We start from the raw sequence: 22594 nt of genomic DNA, 5'->3' as shown, positions 1-22594 counted from the left end.
TTTTTCGATACCATATGTTTTAAAATTAATTTCAACATCAACAAAAATACATTAAACACAAAGCTTTTATTTTCCACCTTAATTGTGAATTAAAACAGTTATCAAAATTAAAAAAATCTGGTAAAACTGCTCACTCAGAGTAACATTAATAAAAGTGCCTTGCCTTACAAGCTTACAAGCCTGTCAGTCAGTCATCAGGGCAGAGAAACCACCGTTGTGGCTGCTTGTCTAAGAGGAAGTGTAACGTCAACAGCACCGCGACCGCTTTCTGCTCGCCATTAATATCACCTCGGCATTAATATCATATCCCAGCAAACACTGCCTGCGTGAAGTTTTAAAAAACTGTAACCACACTTGAGACCAACGGTGACTCTCTGTGACTTCAACAACACTGCAGACAGTTTACTCCGTCCGCACCTCTCCGTTAGCGTGCGTGTGTGTGTGTGTGTGTGTGTCGGTCGGAGCTCCGCTCTGTGTCAGTATGCAGAGGACAGATAAGCTTGCGCTTATGCGCTCAGATGCTTTTGGAACCGAAATTTACCACCGAAAGATAAATAATTTTTCGATACTCATAGGATTGGAGTATTTTTTTTCGATACCATAAAAGTATCGACGTTCGGTACCCAGCCCTAGTAGTGACTGCTTTGCAATGTTTGTTTTTGGATTGAATCAGTTTATCGTAAAAACCTTTAACTTTGAGAAATGCAAAATGTCCATTGTCACGCATTGACACAAGCCCATAGTTTTAAAATAGTAGTCTTCACATGGCAGTGGTCCCAAAGTGGTCTGGTTGGACGAAAACATCAACGCGGCACACTTATTGTAAATCCTCCTGCAAAGAGATGCACTGTTTGAGTTCCTTCCTGCCACTTGGCTCCTGTGAGCCCACATCTGATTCACAAGGACAGTTGCCATGCCAACACGGTGTTGGCAAGCAACAAAACAGAGTGGCAGTTTAAGGTAGAGGTACATGCATGCCATTTTGCTGTGTGGACATATACAGTACTATACATGCATGCGGTTGTTGTGTCTGTTTGTGCCAGATACTGTATAAAGTAAAGGAAATAAATGTATTTGTAGAACCAGATTTACTGTAAATACACAGTATCACTTAATCAAAACAGCTAGGTATTATTTCGGCTAAATTACAGCTTTAACGACTTACAAAGAGTGTTAGAGGGTCAGTGAAATTTAGTTTACAGTGTTTATGTTTTCTCTGTGTGTTTGTGGAGACCATCTGCTATAAAATTCTGAGGGCATTGTGAGGATTATCAAACATGTTATGTACTTAAAATACTTATCTTTGTGTATGTATGTGTGTGTGTGTGTGTGTGTGTGTCTGTGTGTGTGTGTGTAACTGACCTTTCCTTGACTTCACTGACAATTGGCTTGATTTCTGCATTAAGAGTGCCTGGGGTGTGTTTAAAGTAAATTGAAGCAGACATTTGTATGTATATTACTTATGTATGTGTGGAATAACAGCCTACGGTATGAAGGTGTACATGGATTTTTTAGATGTGTAAAACAGGTACTTTTGCTTGCATTACTCAGTGGTCGATTCTGTCCATATTGTCAGGTGTCGGTGTCTTGGACCAGAAATGGATTAATAGTGGGGATATAAAGGAGTAAGGGAAGTGAGCGAGGGCGTCCTAGAAGATCAATAAGAGGTCTCACCTTTTCTTTCATTTCTGTCAATGGGGAACAGAGAGCACAACCGGCACCTATCTACTGCAGGGACAACATTACAGTATAGACGGACACACTGACAGAGACAAAGAGGGGGATGGAGTTCATGACCGAGAAATCATTCAGAAACACTGCAGAGAGGATTGGGAGAGGAAGATAAAAGGGTTTAAACATGGAAATAAAGAGACCGAGTAAGTCTGCTCTCAGGAGACAGGTATGGTAAAGTTGTGTTAAGCTGAGATCAGAGAGGGGGATCAGTCCATGTATCCTCTGTGTGCTGAGTGTCATGTTTTTTACAGTGGGAAGTCGATAAGCAGCCTTTCCCCCCTCTTGCGCACCGCTTCTTTCTCCTCTATATGTTTAGGCTGGCAGAGTGGAGGTTTAGCTGGGTGTGCATCTCCAGTCAACAAGTGCATTTCAATATTTTTTTAAATAATAAGCCTGTACATAGATAGGCTAACTTGTATTTTGTTTTGCATTGATAGTAAATCAGTTTTCTTTCAGTGGCAGTGTAGAATAACTACTTGTAAAGATAGCTCATGTACTTGACATAGACAGAGAGCATTAATTATATAATATGCCACAGGATGAGACAAGACAGCTAGGACAAAATCTGAAGAAAGAATGCATTCAGATTAATACTCTAAGCTTAATGTTTCTAAACACACTCTCCTGCTCTTGCCTGTTTCTACCAAGGGGTTAAGCAAGCATCCGGAAAGCGTACAAGAGATTGTAGGTTAACCATCACCATCTGTTTGCATTGTATTGACTCCAATTCATTTTGGCGTCACTTTGACAGCAAATAACTTTACATCTGAAACGTTTAAAGACTGAATTTGTCCATTGTTTATTTCTAAAGAAACACAACAATGTATTAAAGGCTCCATTACCTTGTATCTCACTTTATGACCCTGTAGCAGTCGATTTTGTAAAAATAGGCTAACAATTGTGTCATAACCATGTGACCTACTGTCGCACAGTAGAGAAATTACCGTATAGTCAAGAAAAGCTCGCAGGCAAGTTTTATTATTAATGTTAACTAGCATTTTAGTTAGCAATAATTTGCCTGTGCCTATGTTATCTCCTTACATATACCTACACTCTCCGTTAGGGCTGGGCGAAAAAAAAAAAAAGTCCCCAATTTTTTTTTACAAAAAATCCAATTTAAATCGATTTTTCCCCCCCTACTTAAAATCAGTCTGCAGATGACAATGAAATTGTACAAAACTTTATTTTGTTTTGACTCATACACACACGCACACCCGTGGGGCATGTATACCATTATGATTATTCATTCCAGTTGTGTGGAAAAATAAATTGGTTTGAGTGTACCATTGTATTTCTTTGGTGCCCGCCCCCCCTGAAAGTATGACCAATTTATATAATTATGCTATATATTCAACAACAAAACGGATGCATGAGATAAAGCTGTTTTCACACAGGTAATTCACTTCTCGTTCTTCGCTAAAAGTTCAAATCATTAACTTTATCGCGCAACCTTGCCCCTATTTTCACCTGTTGCTAACGTACATTAACATCCCATGGTCTCATGAATGTAGCATACCTGTAGCAAGCTCCTTCGTAGTAACTAGCGGTTAAAAAACGTCAAAGAAGAGCTCCATGATACAGAGCGGTGATTGCTAGTTGTTTAAGCCGCTACAGACCTCTGTCACAGCTCGTCGTATCAGCGGCATTTAGTAGATGAGTTGAGCCACAACAGAGTTCCTCAACTCCGCCTCTGGTGCTCCGCATGGTGCTCAGTTTTCAGTTCGAGCTGCCGGTCGTTTCGGCGGAGACTAGGGTTAAGTAAGTAATGAAACGACTAGTTAAGAAAAGAACTAATGTTAGTACCTGCCATGTTGTTTGTTTGTTTATTTATTTGATTAGGACAATTCACATTAATGAACATTTCTGTAAATGCACTAGTGTTAGCCAGTCAGCTAATTTTCAACTGTAGTCCTAGTTGCCTAGCATGCATGTCTTTATGGTGGAAAGAAACCGGAGCATGTAACATGTAAACTCCACACAGAAAGGCCTGAGATGACCTGGGTTCGAACCCAGAACCTTTTTGTTGTGAGGTAGAAGTGCTAACCACTGATCCTCCATGCTCCCTATCTGTTTGTGTATCTTTATGGAAAACACGCGGGAGGAGGGCTGAGCCCGTTTGGAACTACGGGGGCCCAGAGGGGAGCGTCGGCGGATGTTAAGGAGAAAGACATTTTTCATTTTAACAAATCGACGTTAACTACAAATTCGGGTCTGGGTGGTGATGGCGCAGTGGATATGTCACCTGCCTTTGGTGTGGAAGACCAGGGTTCAACTCCCACTGTGATACATCAACCAATGTGTCCCTGAGCAAGACACTTAACTCCTAGTTGCTCCAGAGGTGTGTGACCTCTGACATATACTGTATAACAATTGTAAGTCGCTTTGGATAAAAGCGTCAGCTAAATGACATGTAATGTAATTTGAGTTAATCAATAAAATCGATTTATCGCTCAGCCCTACCCTCCGTCTCTGCAAGATTTTGAATGACTGAGATTTCTCTTGGCACAGCTACCGAAAGACTTACAACTTTCAGACAGGTTGCTCACGTCACATCTACGTCGTCAAGCTCAGTTTAAGGCTGCGCAGTAACGCTCAGCCATCACCGGAAAAGTGACTTCACTGGTCTCCATCAAAGTATATATATGGCGTCGCTGTGTCCATTCTTTTACTCTCTATGGTTTCTACATGTGTGTCTCTGAACAGGATGTGGATGAACTTGAATTTTAGGGGAAGTGAGATGTGGGCACAGTGCAGCAGTAAGTCCTCGAGAAAGTAACGTATTTGTTAAAAGACACAGCAAGGAATCCTGTGAATGGCTGATGTTTGAACTTTTACTATCATGTCACTGAAGATGAAGTCCAGTTGGCTGCTTCTCATAGTGCCCCAGGTTACATCACTGTGACATGTCCCCATGCCAGAGTAGAATATAGTTTGGAGGAAGTAGACTACATCATTTAGCAGGCTGTCTGCTGGCTGCAACATCATATTGCCGTATCCTAGCAACCGGTTTAGAAGAAGGGCTCGCTCAGGCAAAGCTTCAGTTCCAGCTGGTGATCTCTGAGGAGTGTGTGTGTGTGTGTGTGTGTGTGTGTGTGTGTGTGTGTGTGTGTGTGTGTGTGTGTGTGTGTGTGTGTGTGTGTGTGTGTGTGTGTGTGTGTGCGTGTGTGTGTGTGTCTGTGTGAGCTTGCTGGAATAATGGATGAGTGTTGTAGAAATGAGCATGCTGGCCTCAGTCCTGCAGGGAAGATCAATATCAACTATACATTCATCTCTAATTACCACAGCAGAACTTAGAAGGAATCTCTCTCTTTCTCTGTCCCGCCCTCTTTCTCTCTTTCAGCCTCTCTCCTTCCTCTTTCTTTCTTGATGTCCTTTTGTATTTTCCCTCCACTCTTTCCTTTTACTTTTACATCTCAAAGTCGGCCTTTCTCTGTATTTTTTAATTTAAAAATAATGTATTGGGTGTGAAAGGAAATAAGCCGATATTGCCCAATCACCTTGGTACGGTACATTAGTTACAGACCAATGTTTTTACATTACAGTTTCTCCTGTCTTTATTCTCCTGATTTATGTGTGTTTTTGTAAAACAAAAATCCTTCTCCCGTGACTGGGTTAGCTCAGTTTGTAGAGCAGACGCACATATACAGAGGTTTACTCCTCGAAGCAGGGGCCACGGGTTTGACTCTGACCTGGGACCATTTGCTGCATGCCATTCCCTCTCTCTCTCCCCTTTCATGTCTTCAGCTGTCCTATGAAAATAAAGGCCTAAAATCCTTCTCCCTCCCTCTCACTTGTTCTTCTTTCCCTCTCCCTCTGTGAACACTCCATTATAATTTATGAACCCAGGACATGGAAACCTAAATACCTCATTTTGCTATATTGCCCTTTGTCCCTTTTTGTCTTTTTTCCAAGGTTCTACTGGCTCCACAACCTCACAACGATGACAACTAGGCATGTTTTATGACATGTTTGATTGTATTTTTTCTCTCTTTTCAGTGCTGAGTATAGGGGAAGGAGGTTTCTGGGAAGGCACCGTCAAAGGGAGGACAGGCTGGTTTCCAGCAGACTATGTGGAAGAGGTTCAGATGAGGCAGTTTGACCCACGGCTAGGTAAGATGTCTACATGCACAAAGAAACACACATACAGTACATGTACATACTGTACACTTGTCACACTGCAACAAGTTTCTATCTTGCTGTAGTAAGTTGCACTGGTGTGTGGCCATAACTCTGTCCGTGGTGCTGAAAAGCACTGGAAGTCCTTTAGCCCTTGCTATGGTGTCAGAACATCTGCTTATGTATTTGTGATCAAATAAACAAAACATCTGGCAGTCAAAATATTTTAACATTCATGTTTATGTCTCAAGTGATGTAGTTGTTTATTTATTGTAAATAGCCTAAAACTAGAAAATATAAATAAGGAAAAAGCACACTGTAAATTAATGAGAAACCTATCAACCCGACTGCAAACCGCCCCAGTGCGTGCTGAAGGTCACAGTAATTGGAGCACACACTCCAGTCCCCCTTTTTAAACATGGGAATCATCCCCCCGGTCTGCCATTCTGCTAAGGGCAAACAACTTTAGCCTGGCCCTGGCCTATGTTGTTTAAGCCCAAGCCCAAGTCTGCAATTTTTCAGCCAGAGAGCAGCACCATCTCTCTGATGTGCACTCTCTCTGATACATGTAAAAGCACACACACAAACGCTACTAAGAGGTAAATGTATTATAGGCATGTCTGGAGATTTGAATAATCAATGAAGTTACGATGCTGTGCCTCGTGCCTAAATGCCCACAGTGTCTCTCTTAATTGGGAGATGCACTTTTTCTTTCATTTTTGCTGCATTTCAGACGTACTTTCTTTCACTTTCGTGTTGTGCTATGTGGCGAAGAACATTTCAGGGCTTTAACATGATGAAGCGTTGATTCTCGGAGGGTGGAGAAATATTTGTGACTTTTAGTAGCATTATTATTTTATTGTAGACAGTCTTCATCTTGATCCCTTTCTTGATTTTCTCATTGATTTTAATTTTCAATTTTTTTTTATTAACCACCTGTGTCAACTACAGAAATTCTTTGAGTAAAATAGCTCTTCTACAACCAACCACCGTTGCCTAAAATTAATGAAAAACGAAAATGTAGGGATTTTAATGATCAGCAAATGATTAAACCACAATGCACAAAGTGGCAATGACATAACTTGTGCATCCCCAGGACATTGCAATATTAACTGCAAATTCTGTCGCAAGAAGCTAAAAAGTGTGCATGCAACTCACCTGTGACCACGTAGATAATGGCTTATTGTTAAATAAACATCAGTATGAGATTGCGTGAAAGAACTTATTGTTCTACTTGATACAAGGAGTGGTAGACAACAATAATTTGAGTTGAGACAAAAGTCAGTTTAGGCATGGTTTTAAGAGCCCTGCATGTTAATTATCATCAAATATACAGTATGTCCTCTTGAAAAGCTCCTAAGTTGCCTGAAATTATTATGGTTAATCTTTTGACCTTTGTTTGGCCAGGCAAAAAAAAAAAAAAGGATCAGCAATTTTGTTGACTCTGATTTTGGGGAGCCATGTATATCTACCTGTTTTGCAATAAAATTGTATCACTTAAAATGTCCCCACTATAAAATGTAAGGCACAGCCTGCTACATACTGGTCTTAAAACTTAATTTAGAATTGAATTGAATCCTGTTTCTAGATCCATTATGACAATGTAAGCTCAAGTGAAAGACACAGTTGGCAATACCTCTTTAAAACAACCTGTTGTGCTTAGACTATTAAAAGTGTGTCTTTCCTTCTTCATTAGTTGACATTTGCCTCCCATGCTGACTGTCTCGAGTTTTCCAATCTAGATTGGCAAGCTTTTAGGAACACTTAATTAGTGCTTAGTTAAACACAGGTGCACTGAGAAGGTCGACCAGTTAAGCCTTTGTTTAAATTTAGATTAAGGGACATTTTTCAGGAAATGCAACAGCAAACTACCCGTAAACTGTCATGTTGTGTCAACAATTCATATATTCTTGAATACATGATTTAAACATGTTCACTTTTAATTAGTGTTTTAATTTTCGTATTACAGTGCCTTAGCTTTAAAGGTGCAATATGTAATATTGTGTGTAATACTGGCAGCTAGCGGTTAAAATAGTTACTGCACTACCAATTCAAAATACTGGAGAGTCGTTTCCCCCGCCCCCCTCCTGACTCGAAGTTCACGGGGGTTGCCAGGCTGAGACAGCAGCATTCACAACAATGTTGCTAGACGCTTTTCTCAAATAGCCAGACGTTACTCCACAGCACAGCAGAGTAGCTAACGTTAGATGCTAGTCTCACATAGCCAGACGTTACTCCACAGCACAGCAGAGTAGCTAACGTTAGATGCTAGTCTCACATAGCCAGACATTACTCAGCACAGCAGAGTAGCTAACGTTAGATGCTAGTCTCACATAGCCAGACATTACTCCACAGCACAGCGGAGTAGCTAACGTTAGATGCTAGTCTCACATAGCCAGACATTACTCCACAGCACAGCGGAGTAGCTAACGTTAGATGCTAGTCTCACATAGCCAGACATTACTCCACAGCACAGCGGAGTAGCTAACGTTAGATGCTAGTCTCACATAGCCAGACATTACTCCACAGCACAGCGGAGTAGCTAACGTTAGATGCTGGCTATATTGACAGTCATAAAAGCCTGTGCTCACGCAGAGCTCTGTAACCAACTGACAGACACACTTTTTCGGCTTAAAATGACAGTATGAACCGCTGAAAACACAACAACCTCACTGTCCTCTCCACACGCCAGTCAGGCACACTTCCTCGGCTTAGAATTACAATACGAAACGCTAAAAATACCACTACCTTGCCGACGGAACACACTTCATTGGCTTAGAATTACGGCAACAATCGCTAAACACACTGCAAACTCACAGTCCTCTCTTTCTGATTTACAGCCCCCCTCTCGTGGCTTAAAATAACTCACCGTTGTCGGCTCCAGCCGCTGAACTACACGTTGTAAACAGCCATGGGCTGCTTCCTCCGGTAACGTTAGCAGGGTTAGCATGGCGGCGTTAGCCAGGACCAGTCGGGATCACTTTACTGGCTATGTCTCAATTGTTTTTGCGAGTAACCAACTCGGGTACTCTAGCTATATAATTCAATGTGAGTACACAAATGTTGAAATGACAAAAAATGCCCATCCCTAGTAGCTGTGATAAATTAGCCTGAAGCAAATGCTTACCTGTTCAGGAGAAAATAAGCCAACTCTGCGTCCTTTTGGGCTCTAAGCTGTCTCCATCTTTCAAATACATCTCCAATATTTACCAGGGGGTTGTTACGTCTCTGGTCACGCAACTGTTAGAAACATGCTGTTTTCTTTTTTTTATGTCATGTAGAATCTATCTCCGTTGATCCTGTTCGTTTGTTTGCTGCTTTCATGGCTGTACTACCGTTACAGCTGTAGCACGCTGGGTTTACATTTTTACAGGTATATCTGGCAACCCGGCCTGGCTGTCAAACTGGGCCGTTGATAACAACACACAGATCAAAACATAAACATAAATTCCGTCACGGAATGTAAATTTCAAAAAGAAAAAATACTGACATTAGCATTGTTGTCAGAAAAGATAGTATTTCAGTTTAACATGTTTCCTTAATATCTGATAAGGCACTGGTGTCATTTTTGGATTATTACAGTACAAATATTACATATTGGACCTTTAAATAAAAAAAGCTCAATTTGAGTGTAAATAAAAACTTGTGACATAATACAGCATCAGGTGTGGAAAGCTCTCAAAGACACATAATTACAAGTGACAAGCTCAGTACAGTAAATTGCACTGCAAAAGAGTATTGCACTTTTTTTAAGTTTTTTTTTTGTGTTTGTGTTTTTGTGACATTTTGTAAATTAGTTTTTGGTGTAACCCCTTCCCCACAACCTTCCTCATCAACTTCTACTGTATATCAGTTTGTTATTCCCCACAATGTCTGTCAACAGTCATCTGAGAACGTGCCTGAGCTTGAGTTTTAGATGTTTTATATAAGTGAAGAAATCAATCGTGCTTGAGATTACAAACAACAAAAATCACCAAAATTTGGCATTAGCCCCTGATGTTATCATTGTGACTTTTGAGCAGTTCTCTGATGTACAAAACCAAGAAAAGAATAAAAATTAAAAAAATACTCTATCTAACAAAACAGGCCTAGTCTTGCAGTCCCTGTTAAATGGTATTAACACTGTAAATATGTTTAAAGGCCAGTCTCTTTCAAAGAACTATGTTGAATTATATGAATTATGAATTATATTATTACATACTGTAAATATGCTGACTATGACAAATCTGCCACCCCTCCTCCTGTGACAGATTTAAATGGAACCCTTTGTAAATAACTATGAGTACATCAGATTAATGTGACCACATCCCCATTTAGTCATTTCATTAGCAGATGGCACATTTTGTTTGCTGTGGTCTCAGGGGAAACAATGTGCAGCATCATGAAAAAACATCTGGTCATTGTGTGAAAAAGTTTAGCGAGATGCTGCATCAAGTACATATATTGGAAATGTGCCAAGGACAAGTTTGTCATAAATATCTCCCTATTCCTTGTGGGGTTATCATGCATCATCTCCTTGGACCTATTTCTGGGGCAATTGGGACATTTTCCCTTTTCAAAGGGTTGTTGAGGGATTGAGGTTACCTCAGAGTATGTGTGAAGAGATGAAAAAGGCCGGAATCTCTAAATACCCCATTTAAATGCATTGTGAGAGAATGATAGGGGAAGGTGGGAAAGAAAGGGCCAGATAGCGAGGGAGACGGATGGTGGAGCATCCTCTAAAGGACAGCAAAGTGGAGATGCCAGAGCATGTCTTTCAGAGAGGAAAAGAACGAGGAGAGGGAGGGAGGGAGGGAGGAAGATGGGCCTGAAATTGAGCCCCACTCACTCATAAATCCTGAAAAACTCAGAACCCTCAGATACCTATTTCTCAGCGATTAAAAGTGTCTTATGCCTCCCCTATCCTTCCTCTCTGACTGTAGCAATAGTTGTTTTTCTTTGATATTAAACAGGGATGCTTTGTTTTAGTTTTTAATCATCACCATACAGTCATTCTCACTGTTGATAAAAGGCTGATAGTTTACCATCACAAACACCGAGCTTATTAAATACACAGTGGGTGTGTTGTGTTAAAATATTTTTTCTCTTCCTGGAAAACATTACAATAGTTTTGATGACTCATCTTAAACTCGAGGCTTATTCATAAATGGATCCAATCAGATTAAAAACACACCATCATAAAAAAAAAAACACGTGGCCATTATCTCTTGGGTTTGTAGTAGCTTGCAGAGATAATCATAGGAGGAGGTCTGTGTTTGGATGTGAATTGGAAAAAGCTTTGTTTAGATTTCCAAAGAATGTGGTTTAGGTCTAATTTAATTTTTAATTTCTCTTTTATCCTCCACCTCTTGATGTACTAACACAGTTGAGGGAGGTGTGGGTGGAGGCCAACAGTCCTGCACAGCCATGTTTCTCTTTACAGCTCAGTATCGCTCTGTTTTTTTTGCCGAATCACGTCAACTTTAATTGATCCAATCAGAAGACAAATATTTGATTTAAATCCCTCTCATTACTAAACTTCACCCACATATGCCATACAACTCGGACACATGTCACATTACGTAAAGCTAAAGATGGTCTAACTGCCGTTTCACTCACACTTTAAACCAAGCCCAGAAACAGCGCTGGGCTGTGAGGAAATGTTTGGTGTTGAGGCCACCGCCACTCGTAGAATTACAGTTTTACATGACGCACAGTGGCCCCAAAAGCCTTTTTCCCCCATACACAATTACCACAATGGAATGGCTGCTCACCGATACACCAAACATGACTCTGTATAATCTGAATTGTATCCATTCATTCCAAAGTCTAGAAGAGCTACTTGTAGATAAAGGAAATTTGATTATTAATTGTGTTTAGTGATGAAAATGAAAGTATATTACACAGCAAAATATATTTCATATATCATTTAATGACATGCTAATTTCTGAACCTACTGAGGCATTTCAAATTATCAAATCAATCATTTTAATTCTTCATCCTTAGATTCATGAATAGTGATACAACAGCAGAATAACACACCTGGCCACACTAAAACACGCACAGAGTTGTTTATCTGAAGGCAATTGTTGAGGCGTCACTGACAGTTAGGGCAATATGTCTCAGCCTAGTGAAGCAGGAAAGACAGCCCTGTCTACAATTAAGTAGCCCAAGTACAACTGCTCTCTCTTTCTTTCGCTCTCTTGCTCTCTCTCTCTCTCTGTTTTCCACTGTACATCACCTATGAGTCATGACTTTGAAAGTGCTATCCCTTTTTACCATATCTGCCTCCATCTCTTTTCACTCCTCTCTGCCAGGTTTGAAAGAGCAATGATAGAGACAGGGGAAAGACCAAAAAATGTGGTGATGGAAAAACTGTTTCAGTTGGGGATGGGTCAAGGCAGCTAGCAAGAAATAAAGAGACAGAGAAGGAAAGAGAAAGGAAGCAGGTGACCACGTGAAAGAGGCACAGTTTAAACCATCACTGACTGTCTTGGCTGTTATCTGTCACCACACTGCTATTCTGTCTCTTAACATGGCCAGGGCTACCTGCAGCCAACAGTTAATCTTGTTGCTCGAGGGGACAGAGAAAGGGAGGAAAGACAAAGGCAAAGTGTAGATGTCAAAGGGGGAAAAAAAGGAGAAAAATAGGAAAGAGGTTGGCATGAGCAACTGGTCTGCAACATGACATCATGACTTTGCGTAAACATACACGGCACTTTCCGGCGTGTTATCTGTACGCATTTTGAGCTATCTGCGTGTATGTCTACGCTGTATACAGCGGACGGCAGTCTGCAACGTCACAGAGTAAACATACATGCCATGTGGTGTGTTATCGTGAGGCAACGTGTTATCACGAGGCTACGGTTGGGTAGGAAACGTCACACGGGTTGGGTTTAGGAAAAGAAGAACCGGTTGGGTTTAGGAAAAGAACAAACGTGGAAAGGAAACGTCACACGCGGGACACGAAGGAAACAATCCCGCTCTCCTGGGTGAAAGTCCTGTGTTTTACTCATCCTCCACCCCGACCCTTTCATACTACTCGCGACGGTGTCAGTTCACACGCAAACGCAAGGTAATGTAAGTCAATTGAGGCCAAACGGCGTTGATAAACACGCTAAAAAGCGAGTATGCGTCTTGATAACACGCCAATAATGGCATACAAATTGGCGAATCATACATACGCCACTTCATGAGATAAGTCTGGACTGGCGGACAAGTGCAAAAAAGGGGTGATGAGCATGTGTTTTTGTTGTGGAGGTGTACGGTATCCATGTGTTATTATAAGTCATTGTACTGTAACAACTGTGCTCTCCAAACTACTCAGAGTCCAGCATAATTTTTTAAAAAGCTGAACAGTTGTTAAATCTGTAGGCTATGCCTGAATATCTTCACCCATCCTGCTAACACCCCCACTCCCTCTTAACACACACATGCTGCTAGCCTGTATGTGGGGGTTAATAGTAGATGTTTACCCGTGGTAATGGAGGGGATAATGATGTGAGTAAGAACTGCTCTTTCCTTTCTAATGATGCTACCAAATTGCCGTGGGCCAGTCATTTTCAGCAATGGTACTGTTAATCTCTTGGCCACAATCTGTTAGGATCTTACAGCCTTCCAGCCAAAAGACCCCACCCCATCCTACTATCCCCTATTAAGAAATGGGTGTGCTACAGCCAAATACAAAGACACACTCTGCCAAATGGTAAATGAAACAGCAATGCATTTTTACTAGCCCCAGTTTCCATTATATCAGCCTTAATTTTTCTTAGGTTGCCCTGCAGTCTTGAATGTCCTTCAGGACCTCTACACACACACACACACACACACACACCTACAGCATAACTATGCACATTTTCTCTGTGGTGGGACAATGCTTGATTTTCGAGGTTCGATATCTAAACAGGCATGAAAACTTTTATTTCTTTTGTCTTTGTGCTCGCTCACTGTATTCCCTTGCTCTCCTTACACCGCGGCACAGTTGAATGACTCACAGCCGCATGAATCAGCCCAGTCAGATCCAGCCTGAGCTATTTTTAGCCTACCCATTAAGAAGTTTTGGAGTGTGTCTGCACTCCCCTAGAATGCTTAAACATCAGCGTTGCTGCGGCAGCTGAGACTGACATGGGCAGAGCAAGTTGGAGGGTAGGGTGGTAGAAAGAGGTAAAAGATAGATAACTAGAGATATGGTGCAATGGTGAGGAGTGATCTGGTCAAAACTGTGGAACTATCAGCATAGTTTCCCCAATAATTGGGGGTCTGTGTGGGCTTTTTGTGCAAGGTGCAAGGTCAATAGTTATTGCTACTAACATTTTATGACTTCCAGTAATAATCTAAGCCTGTTTAAAGACAATGGTAGAAACTTTTTCAAAATAAGTTGCGATATCATTCTTTTGAACATCTTTACAGGCATTGTCAACTTAAAAGACGAATGCTGAGGGCTGTATTTCAATGGTGCAATTGCAAATACAATACAAGCCAACTGTATATTACTAAAATATCAGCATAGTCAGAGACATTCTTGCCATAGATTAGTATTACATTATATTGCAAATACAGTTGACTGTGTTGTAATAGCTACATTCAGAGCAGCTTCCTAATTAGAAAGCCATTCTGTTTTCAGGCTAAAGCAAAACCCCTATGGGAAACAAGTGACAACTCTCTACACATGTGTCAACATACTATACAATTGAGACCCAAATACAGAGGCTTGATTATATAAAGAAAGATAAATTAACTTCATAATTTATGAGTCAGTTAGGGAGATGAGTGCTCTTGAAACATCAGGACAAAGAGATGTTCCTGTAGTCCATGGGGACGGGGAGCCACATTTGGATGCTAGTAAGAGTAAAGAGTTATTGTCAAATAAGGCATGTGATGTGAATTGCAAGATTATTTTTCCTTAGCTTAAACTAAATAGTTTATGAGTGAATACTGTAGTGGTGGGTGGTGGTCATTGATCAGCAATTATATGTATGAAGCCAGGTGTTTTGATGCATCATTCAGTTATTAAAATGGATAGTTGGAGCTCATATCAGCTTTATTTCTTTATTTTAGTTTTTAAAACATTTGCAGTAAAACAGGAATATTGTAGAATTATAGTGATTTCAAAACACGATAAATGTTGCATAAATATGTATAAGGCAAAATGCAGTGCATACATACATACATACATACCTTTATGTGAGACTGAGACCATCATTTAAAAGGGAGCCTACTTAATTAATATGTCTCTGTCTCCGTACATGTACAGTCTTATCCAAAATCATGAAAACCAGAAAGCTAAAGACCAAATCTGTGATGGTGGCAGAAAATAATAGAAAACAATATACCGTACTCAATTGAGTACAAAAAACTATATTGCTTTGATCCTCCAGTGTGTCCTTATCCCCTATCAAGCCCCCTGGTGTTCTCACGGTCACCTTGTCCATCTTTTGCTGTGATTAATAATAGCAGCAATTCTACATTTTATGTCTTAATGTTCAGATTTATTCAGTCTGTAGTTTTAGTGTTCTCAAAGGTTAAACTGAGCAAGCTAATAAAAATAACTAACAAAAAAGAATTTACCTTTCAATGACAAACTACTTAGTTACGTCCTCTCATGGTGCTGTAAATTTGTCCGTACCAGCCCAGATTGCAAATCAGATAGATAGTGAGTTCAGTCAGAAACTCTCTAGTGGCAACTTGTAAAATGCAGAGTGAGTATGCAAATGCTGACACCACAGAAATGGACAGGCTTTTTTTTTTACACGTGTACGCTTATGCACATGCACACACTTCAGTTATTGTCTATACTCTGTGTTGAGTCAGCACATAGATTAGCATAGCCAACTAATCCATCTTATTAGAAAGAGAGAGAGAGAGAGAGAGAGAGAGAGAGAGAGAGAGAGAGAGAGAATGAGTAGAAACCACAGGTTGGAAGACATCTTTGGTATTAAAGTTAGCTGAGTCAGTGTTAAAGACTGGCACTTCAGAAGGAGTTCTGCCATTTACCCCTGTAAAAAAAACACATCAAGTGTCTCACAGTTGCACATCTCAAGGTGTGTGTGTGTGTGTGTGTGTGTGTGTGTGTGTGTGTTGTGTTGTGTTGTGTTTGTTTGTTCACTGTAGAGTGATGGCCACTATCTGTACTTTTCATCAGAAGTCAGTCGAGTGTGTTATGCCATCTCTCTCTCTCTCTCTCTTTCTCTCTCTCTAGAGGACAGATCCATATCAAATCATAATAGATGGTGATGCTATTTGAACAATGAATCAAAGCTGAAGCAGGTCTCACAGTGGAGCAGAGACATATCACATTTGACAGGGGCGGTATTGGATGACAGGTCATCTGCGCACACACACACACACACACACACACACACAAATAAACAACCATGTACACACATCGGCAGGTTACTGTATTTCCCTCTGAAAGTCAAGTCTATTTCACAGTGTCATGGCTGCTCTTACACACCATATTCACCTCTAGTACTCGTTCTTATGCGTAATCTGACGCAGTTGGTAGAATAATTTTGTTTACATAAACTCTTTCAATGCCATGACTTGACAACTACTGTGTTTCACTGTTGTGGGCGTCATGTCTAGAAAATGTGGCAACACACAGAGCAACTTGCAGAGCTGTAAAGCATCCCTCTGACTGGGCATGACTAATCACATGCCTACCTTTACACCAAGGCACCCCGTTTTGGTTTTTTCTTTCTCCATTTTTTACTCTCACTTCCTCCATCTCTTTCTTAGCATTAGTCCCCTTACCTTGCACGGCAGCTGGATTCTCGCGACCTCACAAGATCACACAAGAATCGCAGGATCACATATCACACACAGCAGTGACAGCTACAGGCGCGGATCAGGTATGTGTGGCGGCCACGACCGTTCGTTCAAAACAACAATGGTGAACCTGATAGACAGATGGTTCATCCAATCACCTGCCAGATATTTTTTTGTATCTTCCCTTTCCCAAACAGTTTTTAATGGCGGCTTCTCAAATGGTTCTGTGTAACAAACCATCTGGTGCGTGAAGTTATTAGTCCCCCATACTCCTGTAGAATTGGAAGATGGAAATTACGAATCTCTTTTTGTATTTGAATAACAAAATAATAAGCGTTCTTCTGTTGAGTACAATATTGGGCCAACATAAGCATTGGAGGAAAAAAAAGATTTGTACACAGCACGGTAGCTGCTGGTAACTGCAAGTTGAATGTATTTTATACCTCATGAGCTAGATGCAATTTTCAAGCCAACGTTGATAAAAGATCCTTGATTATATACTTTTATGGATGGAGTGTGTGGCCACTAGTACATTTATTTAATCCATCTATATAAGCAGTGCTTACTGTAAAGTTTAATAGCTCAATAGCCACCAACTTTCAACATGATTGTTTCTGTTGCTTTTGTTGTCTCTTTTTTGCCTTTATTTCCAAGTGTACAGTAGAGAGGATACAGGAAATGACGGAGGAGAGAAAGGTGGGATGGGAGGAACCAAACCCCCACAATGTTCACGTTCGCCATCTTTTAGGAAGCTGTTAATCAGGATGTAGCATACTTTATATCATATGGCAGAGCAGAACAGTGATGCTTTCAGTTCCAATGCATAATGCTCCTGATTCAAGCAGTGACATTGAAGATTCAGTACACTCAGTTCAGCTTGCAGATTCAGTGTTACAGATACATTTGTTCCTGTACTGAACACTCGTACTCTCATGCTTCCCTTCTCATTTCTGGAATATGCGTTTGTGTGTCTGTGTTTGTCTGAGTGCATCACTGCTTGTCTTGACCTTGACTGAAAGGCATGTTGTGATGAGCTGTCACAGTGTGTGTAGAGCTTGTACAGTAGTTGTTTCTTGTTGTCTGAATTTGACTGAATTATTCAAGGCTTCCACTTTGACAGAGCAGAGGTATTTATAGCCGTTGGTCTCTGCCTTCGACACTTACACGGTAACAACGAGCTCTCTGAAGGCTGTTCAACAAACCAACCAATTCTGAGAGAGGGGAGGAGGAAAAAGAAAGACAGCAGTGAAGCAGAGATGTGAAATATATGCTGGAGTTATTGGCTGGAGGCTGAAATAAAATGGGACATTAAGGCCAGAGACACCGACACTGTTTCATTGCTACTCGTCCAGGAAGTCTTATTTCACTCTCAAAACGAAGAAATCTGGGAGGCCTTTTGCAGAAAAAAGGTTGCTGAGGAATTTTGAATTGCCGTCTGCACAAAATGGGCGTTTCAGGAGTGCTTTTAATCGTCTCTAGGCAAGAATGAGAGGGAGGCCAGGCCCAGCTCTTCTCAGTGATTCAAGCTGGGAGACGGACCAGTGGCAGGAGGTGCAACCTCCTTGTCAAAAAAATGGACTGTTGTCCAGTCTTGGTGTCAGATCTGCCTGTGCTGTGTAGCAGGATAGACGGGGTGGTAACGGTTGTGAAGGCAGAGCATCCAAACTCCACATGGCATGACCTGTACTGGGGTAAGTCACTCCCTCTCCACACAACTTTCTACACTGTTCTGACGTCATCATATGACAACAATAGAGGGCAAACAGATGGCTCTATGTAATGTTAAAATGGTATCTTGTAGGATAACCTAAAAATAACCCCCTTGTCTAAATGTGAGAAACTTGCAATGTGATTCAGCATAAGGGCAAATGTAGTAAAGACAGAAGAGAAGTGTCTGTCTGCAAGCGTACAGACCTATTCCATTTTTAGAGTAGGGTGTGCACTACTACACATTTAAGTGACTATGACTTGAGCTTGATTCAGTGCAAAAAACACACTATAATTGCAGAAGGTATTTGACTACTTGTCGAAATAAAGATTTTACAACAAATAACGTATGAAAGGTCTTCTCAGTGTCCACTTAGATGATAATCAAAGGTTGTATCATTTGTCCACTTTTTCCTTTGTTCTTGCTATCCATTGCCTCCTCTTGATCTCAGCCCTACGCCACTCCACAACGGAAAGCTTTTTTGTTTTATTGCTGAACATTTGTGTGTTTGTAATTGAAGGTTCTTACTGGTGTTTCCTATTTTAGTATATATATGTCTTTATCAAATAAATGATATTACTCAAGCGACCTTCTATTTGTCTTAAAGAAACAAAATAGGGCAGATCTGCCCTTTTAACTTATAGAACCAAGACAAGAAGTTGTCCAACTTTTCTTTTAGTGCTGTGCGTTATAAGAGCTCATCTCCTATTCTATGTACAAAGAGTTTACTGTGTAACATCCAGCCAGTTCATGATTGCCTTTGTTCTCTGGAATCTCAGTGCACTTGTCTGCCCCCCAGATGTTGTAGTTCTCATGGAAGATCCTTGTTTTATTCCCATCTGGTACTAAAGTAAACTATGGCCTCCTGTACTAGAAAGCAAACCAAAAATTATTATTATTATTATTAATAATAATAATAATAATAGTAATTGTGTGTGTGTGTGTGTGTGTGTGTGTGTGTGTGTGTGTGTGTGTGTGTGTGTGTGTGTGTGTGTGATAGATGGAAGTGGAGTTTAGGTTATCTGTGCTATCAGTGCCCTGCCTTTAGATGCTCCTGGGCTGTACAAAATAGATGACAACTGTGATGAATGAGCTGCATTTCACACTCTGCATCCGTGCACACACGCACTCACACATACTGTACATACACAAATGCATATACCATATAACAGTGTCAGTGTGCACAGTCAGTGCACATTCACACTCACTCCCTAACTTATCCAGCATTTGGCTGATTTTCTTTTTCTTTTGTCCTTTTTTGAAGTGAGGGCTTTTTGATGATGCGTGAGGTTGAATGAGTGTGTGTGTGTGTGTGTGTGTGTGTGTGTGTGTGTGTGTGTGTGTGTGTGTGTGTGTGTGTGTGTGTGTGTGTGTGTGTGTGTGTGTGTGTGTGTGTGTGTGTGTGTGTGTGTGTGTGTGTGTGTGCGTGTGTAAATTGTTAAAATGTGTGTGAGAGTAAGGAAGGCTGTAAAACACAGACTCTAAATGTGCAGGAGAAGACATTGCTGACTCATCTAAAACTTTCTCTCCAAATATCACCTATTTTTTCATCAGTTCCTCCCTTTGACAACCAGTGCTAACAAAATGCCAGGTCTCTCCTCTCAAGAATGGACGCAGAGTAACCTTCTAAGCCAGAAAAAATACCGACCAGCTCTCACCTCACCTCTTTGTTCCGCCTTCCCTCCTCTGATAACCAAAAACCTCACAAAAACACCCACTCAGCTTCATTCTTAATTACAAATCTCTATCTTTGATGTTCACACACTCTTGATCAATATTCATGTTTTTTTTCATAGTTTTTTTCGGAAATAGCATTCATTTTCATGTACCCACTTTCCCTCGAATTGCCTTTTTCACCTTTAGTTTATAATTTTGCACATTTTACATCTATGTGTCATCTTAGTCATCCAGGTTGTGAGATGTCAGAGCAAATCTAAAACAATTAACTGGGCTTCCTTTTGGCAGCAGATAATGCTAAAGAAACAGGGTCTGATTGGAGGGAAGAGACGGTGACACCACTTATCTGCTGCTTACATTGTTGCTGTAACATCATTACCTCAGCAGTTTTCCAACACACCTATAAACCCAGTCCAGGGAAGTGGTAGCCAGAAAGAAGATATCCTCTACATCCACAGGGATATATGCTGAAGAAACACTGTCTAGACAATTCAGATGAACAACTAAAGGTTGTCCAGTGGATTTTGCAATTTGTTCTGACACATTCCTCAGAATTACTTTTGTCCACCCTCAGAGAACAGACATGAACTTGTTGCATTTCATTGTGGGTTATTTATGTGGGTGGAGAGAGCAGTAATTGATCGCATAGTAAGAGCAAGGCAGTGAAAGAGGTTTCAGTATACATGTGTCCCTTGTATGAACTGGTGTCTCTTTTGCTTTTTCAATATTAATTTCTCCCTGTATTATTGATCACTGCAGCAAAATTATGACTCTAGAAAGAATCACATGCTTTTTTTGGACTGAACCCAAAACATGACGTTTGATGTTGACATTCAGTCGCAAATAGCTGTCAATCTTGTTTCTGGCTGCACTGCAAATTAATGAATTAATCAATGTCTGATTGTGGCTGATAATCTATGAAAATATCAAAAAGACACCACCAAAAATAGTTCGAGACAGGGCAATTAGATCACAAAAAGTTGTTTTTGCCCATGAAAAATCTTTTGTGGGAGAGTTTTCCTTTCAACTAAGCCACAAGTAAAACACATACGTCACGTCACAGTCAGTTACCATGGAGGTGACTCTACGACCAGTTGACTGTGGTTCTTGCTCAGGGAGAGATGGGCCTTGTTGGCAAATAGGCAGAGCTTTGTTTTGTAATATAGGGTGCTTCTATTAAAACGGCCTGTTCCTGTGAGTGGGGAATGTGTAGTGAGGGAAGAGAAAATCTAAACATTTGCAAACTATGCTGAAACAAATGAATGTGTAAGAATCAATGAGATTGGGATTCATACAGCTGTGCTCTTGGAGAATGAAGAACACAGGACAGGTAAAGGCAGATAAGAGAGGAAGAGCAGAGAATAATGAAATATGGTTCAGAGTTTTGGAGCGGACTGCTTAATCCTATTGTTTTTGCCCTTCTGGTGGACACCATTATCAGAGCTTCAAGTTGTTCTCAGCTGACAGTCTGTCACTCACACACAGTCAGATGGACAGGCTAAAGTGGATCTGAAGATACTAGCCACTTTAAGTCTGCTTACTTACTTTGGTCTCTTTCCCTTTTAAGCTATTTACATGTCTCTTTCTCATACACACATTTACAGGATATCTGTCAACAGCTTGATATATTGCCTTTATTAGATAGCAGACAGTAAAAGTGACAGGAAACAGAGAAGCCGTGGGGGGACATGTGACCAGGATTACAAGCCAGACTCGTGGCTTCATGCCATGTGTCTCACATCACCTCCATGACGCCCCTTGCTCTCACAGCTTTGCCCAATTAAGAGTTTCTGTGTGGCCTGAAAGGTTATTGGGGTGTGTAGTCAGCAGATTGCTGTTTAGTGGAGGTGCAGTGTGTATTATTGGGATGGGGAGAGGGCATCGATCTCTATCAGCACTCCCATAGGATAAATTCACCCACATGCTGACAGGAACCACACACACATACACTATATTAATTGAGCTCAACACGGTTCCCATTCTAGTGCATTTGCCTGCTTTAAAAGAAAGACTTTAAATATGATTTATGCAATTATCTTACTGTTTCAAAAACAAAACATTACCATGGAACAATTATACTCTGGTAGGTTATGATAAATGAAGCATTTTAATGATAATTGCTTCTCTGTAGTTGCTTAATTCCTCTCTGTGCTGAATTGAATTACATTTTTGCTGACATTTTTATTCTAGCATGCAAAGAGCGAGGGCGGAAAGAGCCTTGACATTTTGGGATTTTTGTGGATTGAGGAGGGTTTTTTTCTCCACAGTTTAAATATCTTCTCTCTTGAAGTTACTCTACATAATACCAAAAGCAGGTGTACAGGTGTACTTACACATACAAAAACAGATGAGTAATTTATTGTTAAACCGAAATACAATATTTCAATCCAAATTAAAAAAAGGCATTGAATCTGTTTTGCAGAGACTCGGGAGGACCGCACTAAGAGGCTGTTCAGACACTACACTGTGGGATCCTACGACAACTTCACTTCATACAGGTACAGCATCTTTCCTTGAACTAGCATGCTACTGCAGGGTACAGGTAATGTGTATTAGTGTATACTGTACTGCACAAACTATATTGGCCATATCACAGAGTGGTTCCTTGCCTGA

The 22594-nt window shown here is 40.7% G+C and overlaps 1 protein-coding gene across 1 annotated transcript in view; it reads left to right on the top strand.

The window, feature by feature from the left end:
• The window catches only part of shank3a (SH3 and multiple ankyrin repeat domains 3a), a 188671-nt gene that overhangs the window by 143519 nt on the left and 22558 nt on the right, over positions 1 to 22594 (top strand). The window contains exons 15-16 of the mRNA XM_028585066.1: positions 5731 to 5844; positions 22404 to 22479. Coding sequence (XP_028440867.1) covers positions 5731 to 5844; positions 22404 to 22479 — 190 coding nt within the window. The remainder of the gene's footprint in view (positions 1 to 5730; positions 5845 to 22403; positions 22480 to 22594) is intronic.

The sequence above is a fragment of the Perca flavescens genome, chromosome 8 (assembly GCF_004354835.1).
Source record: "Perca flavescens isolate YP-PL-M2 chromosome 8, PFLA_1.0, whole genome shotgun sequence".
NCBI classification, from domain to species: Eukaryota; Metazoa; Chordata; class Actinopteri; order Perciformes; family Percidae; genus Perca; species Perca flavescens.
The sequence above is the reverse complement of the archived record's forward strand: the minus strand, read 5'-3'. Positions and strand labels throughout refer to the sequence as shown.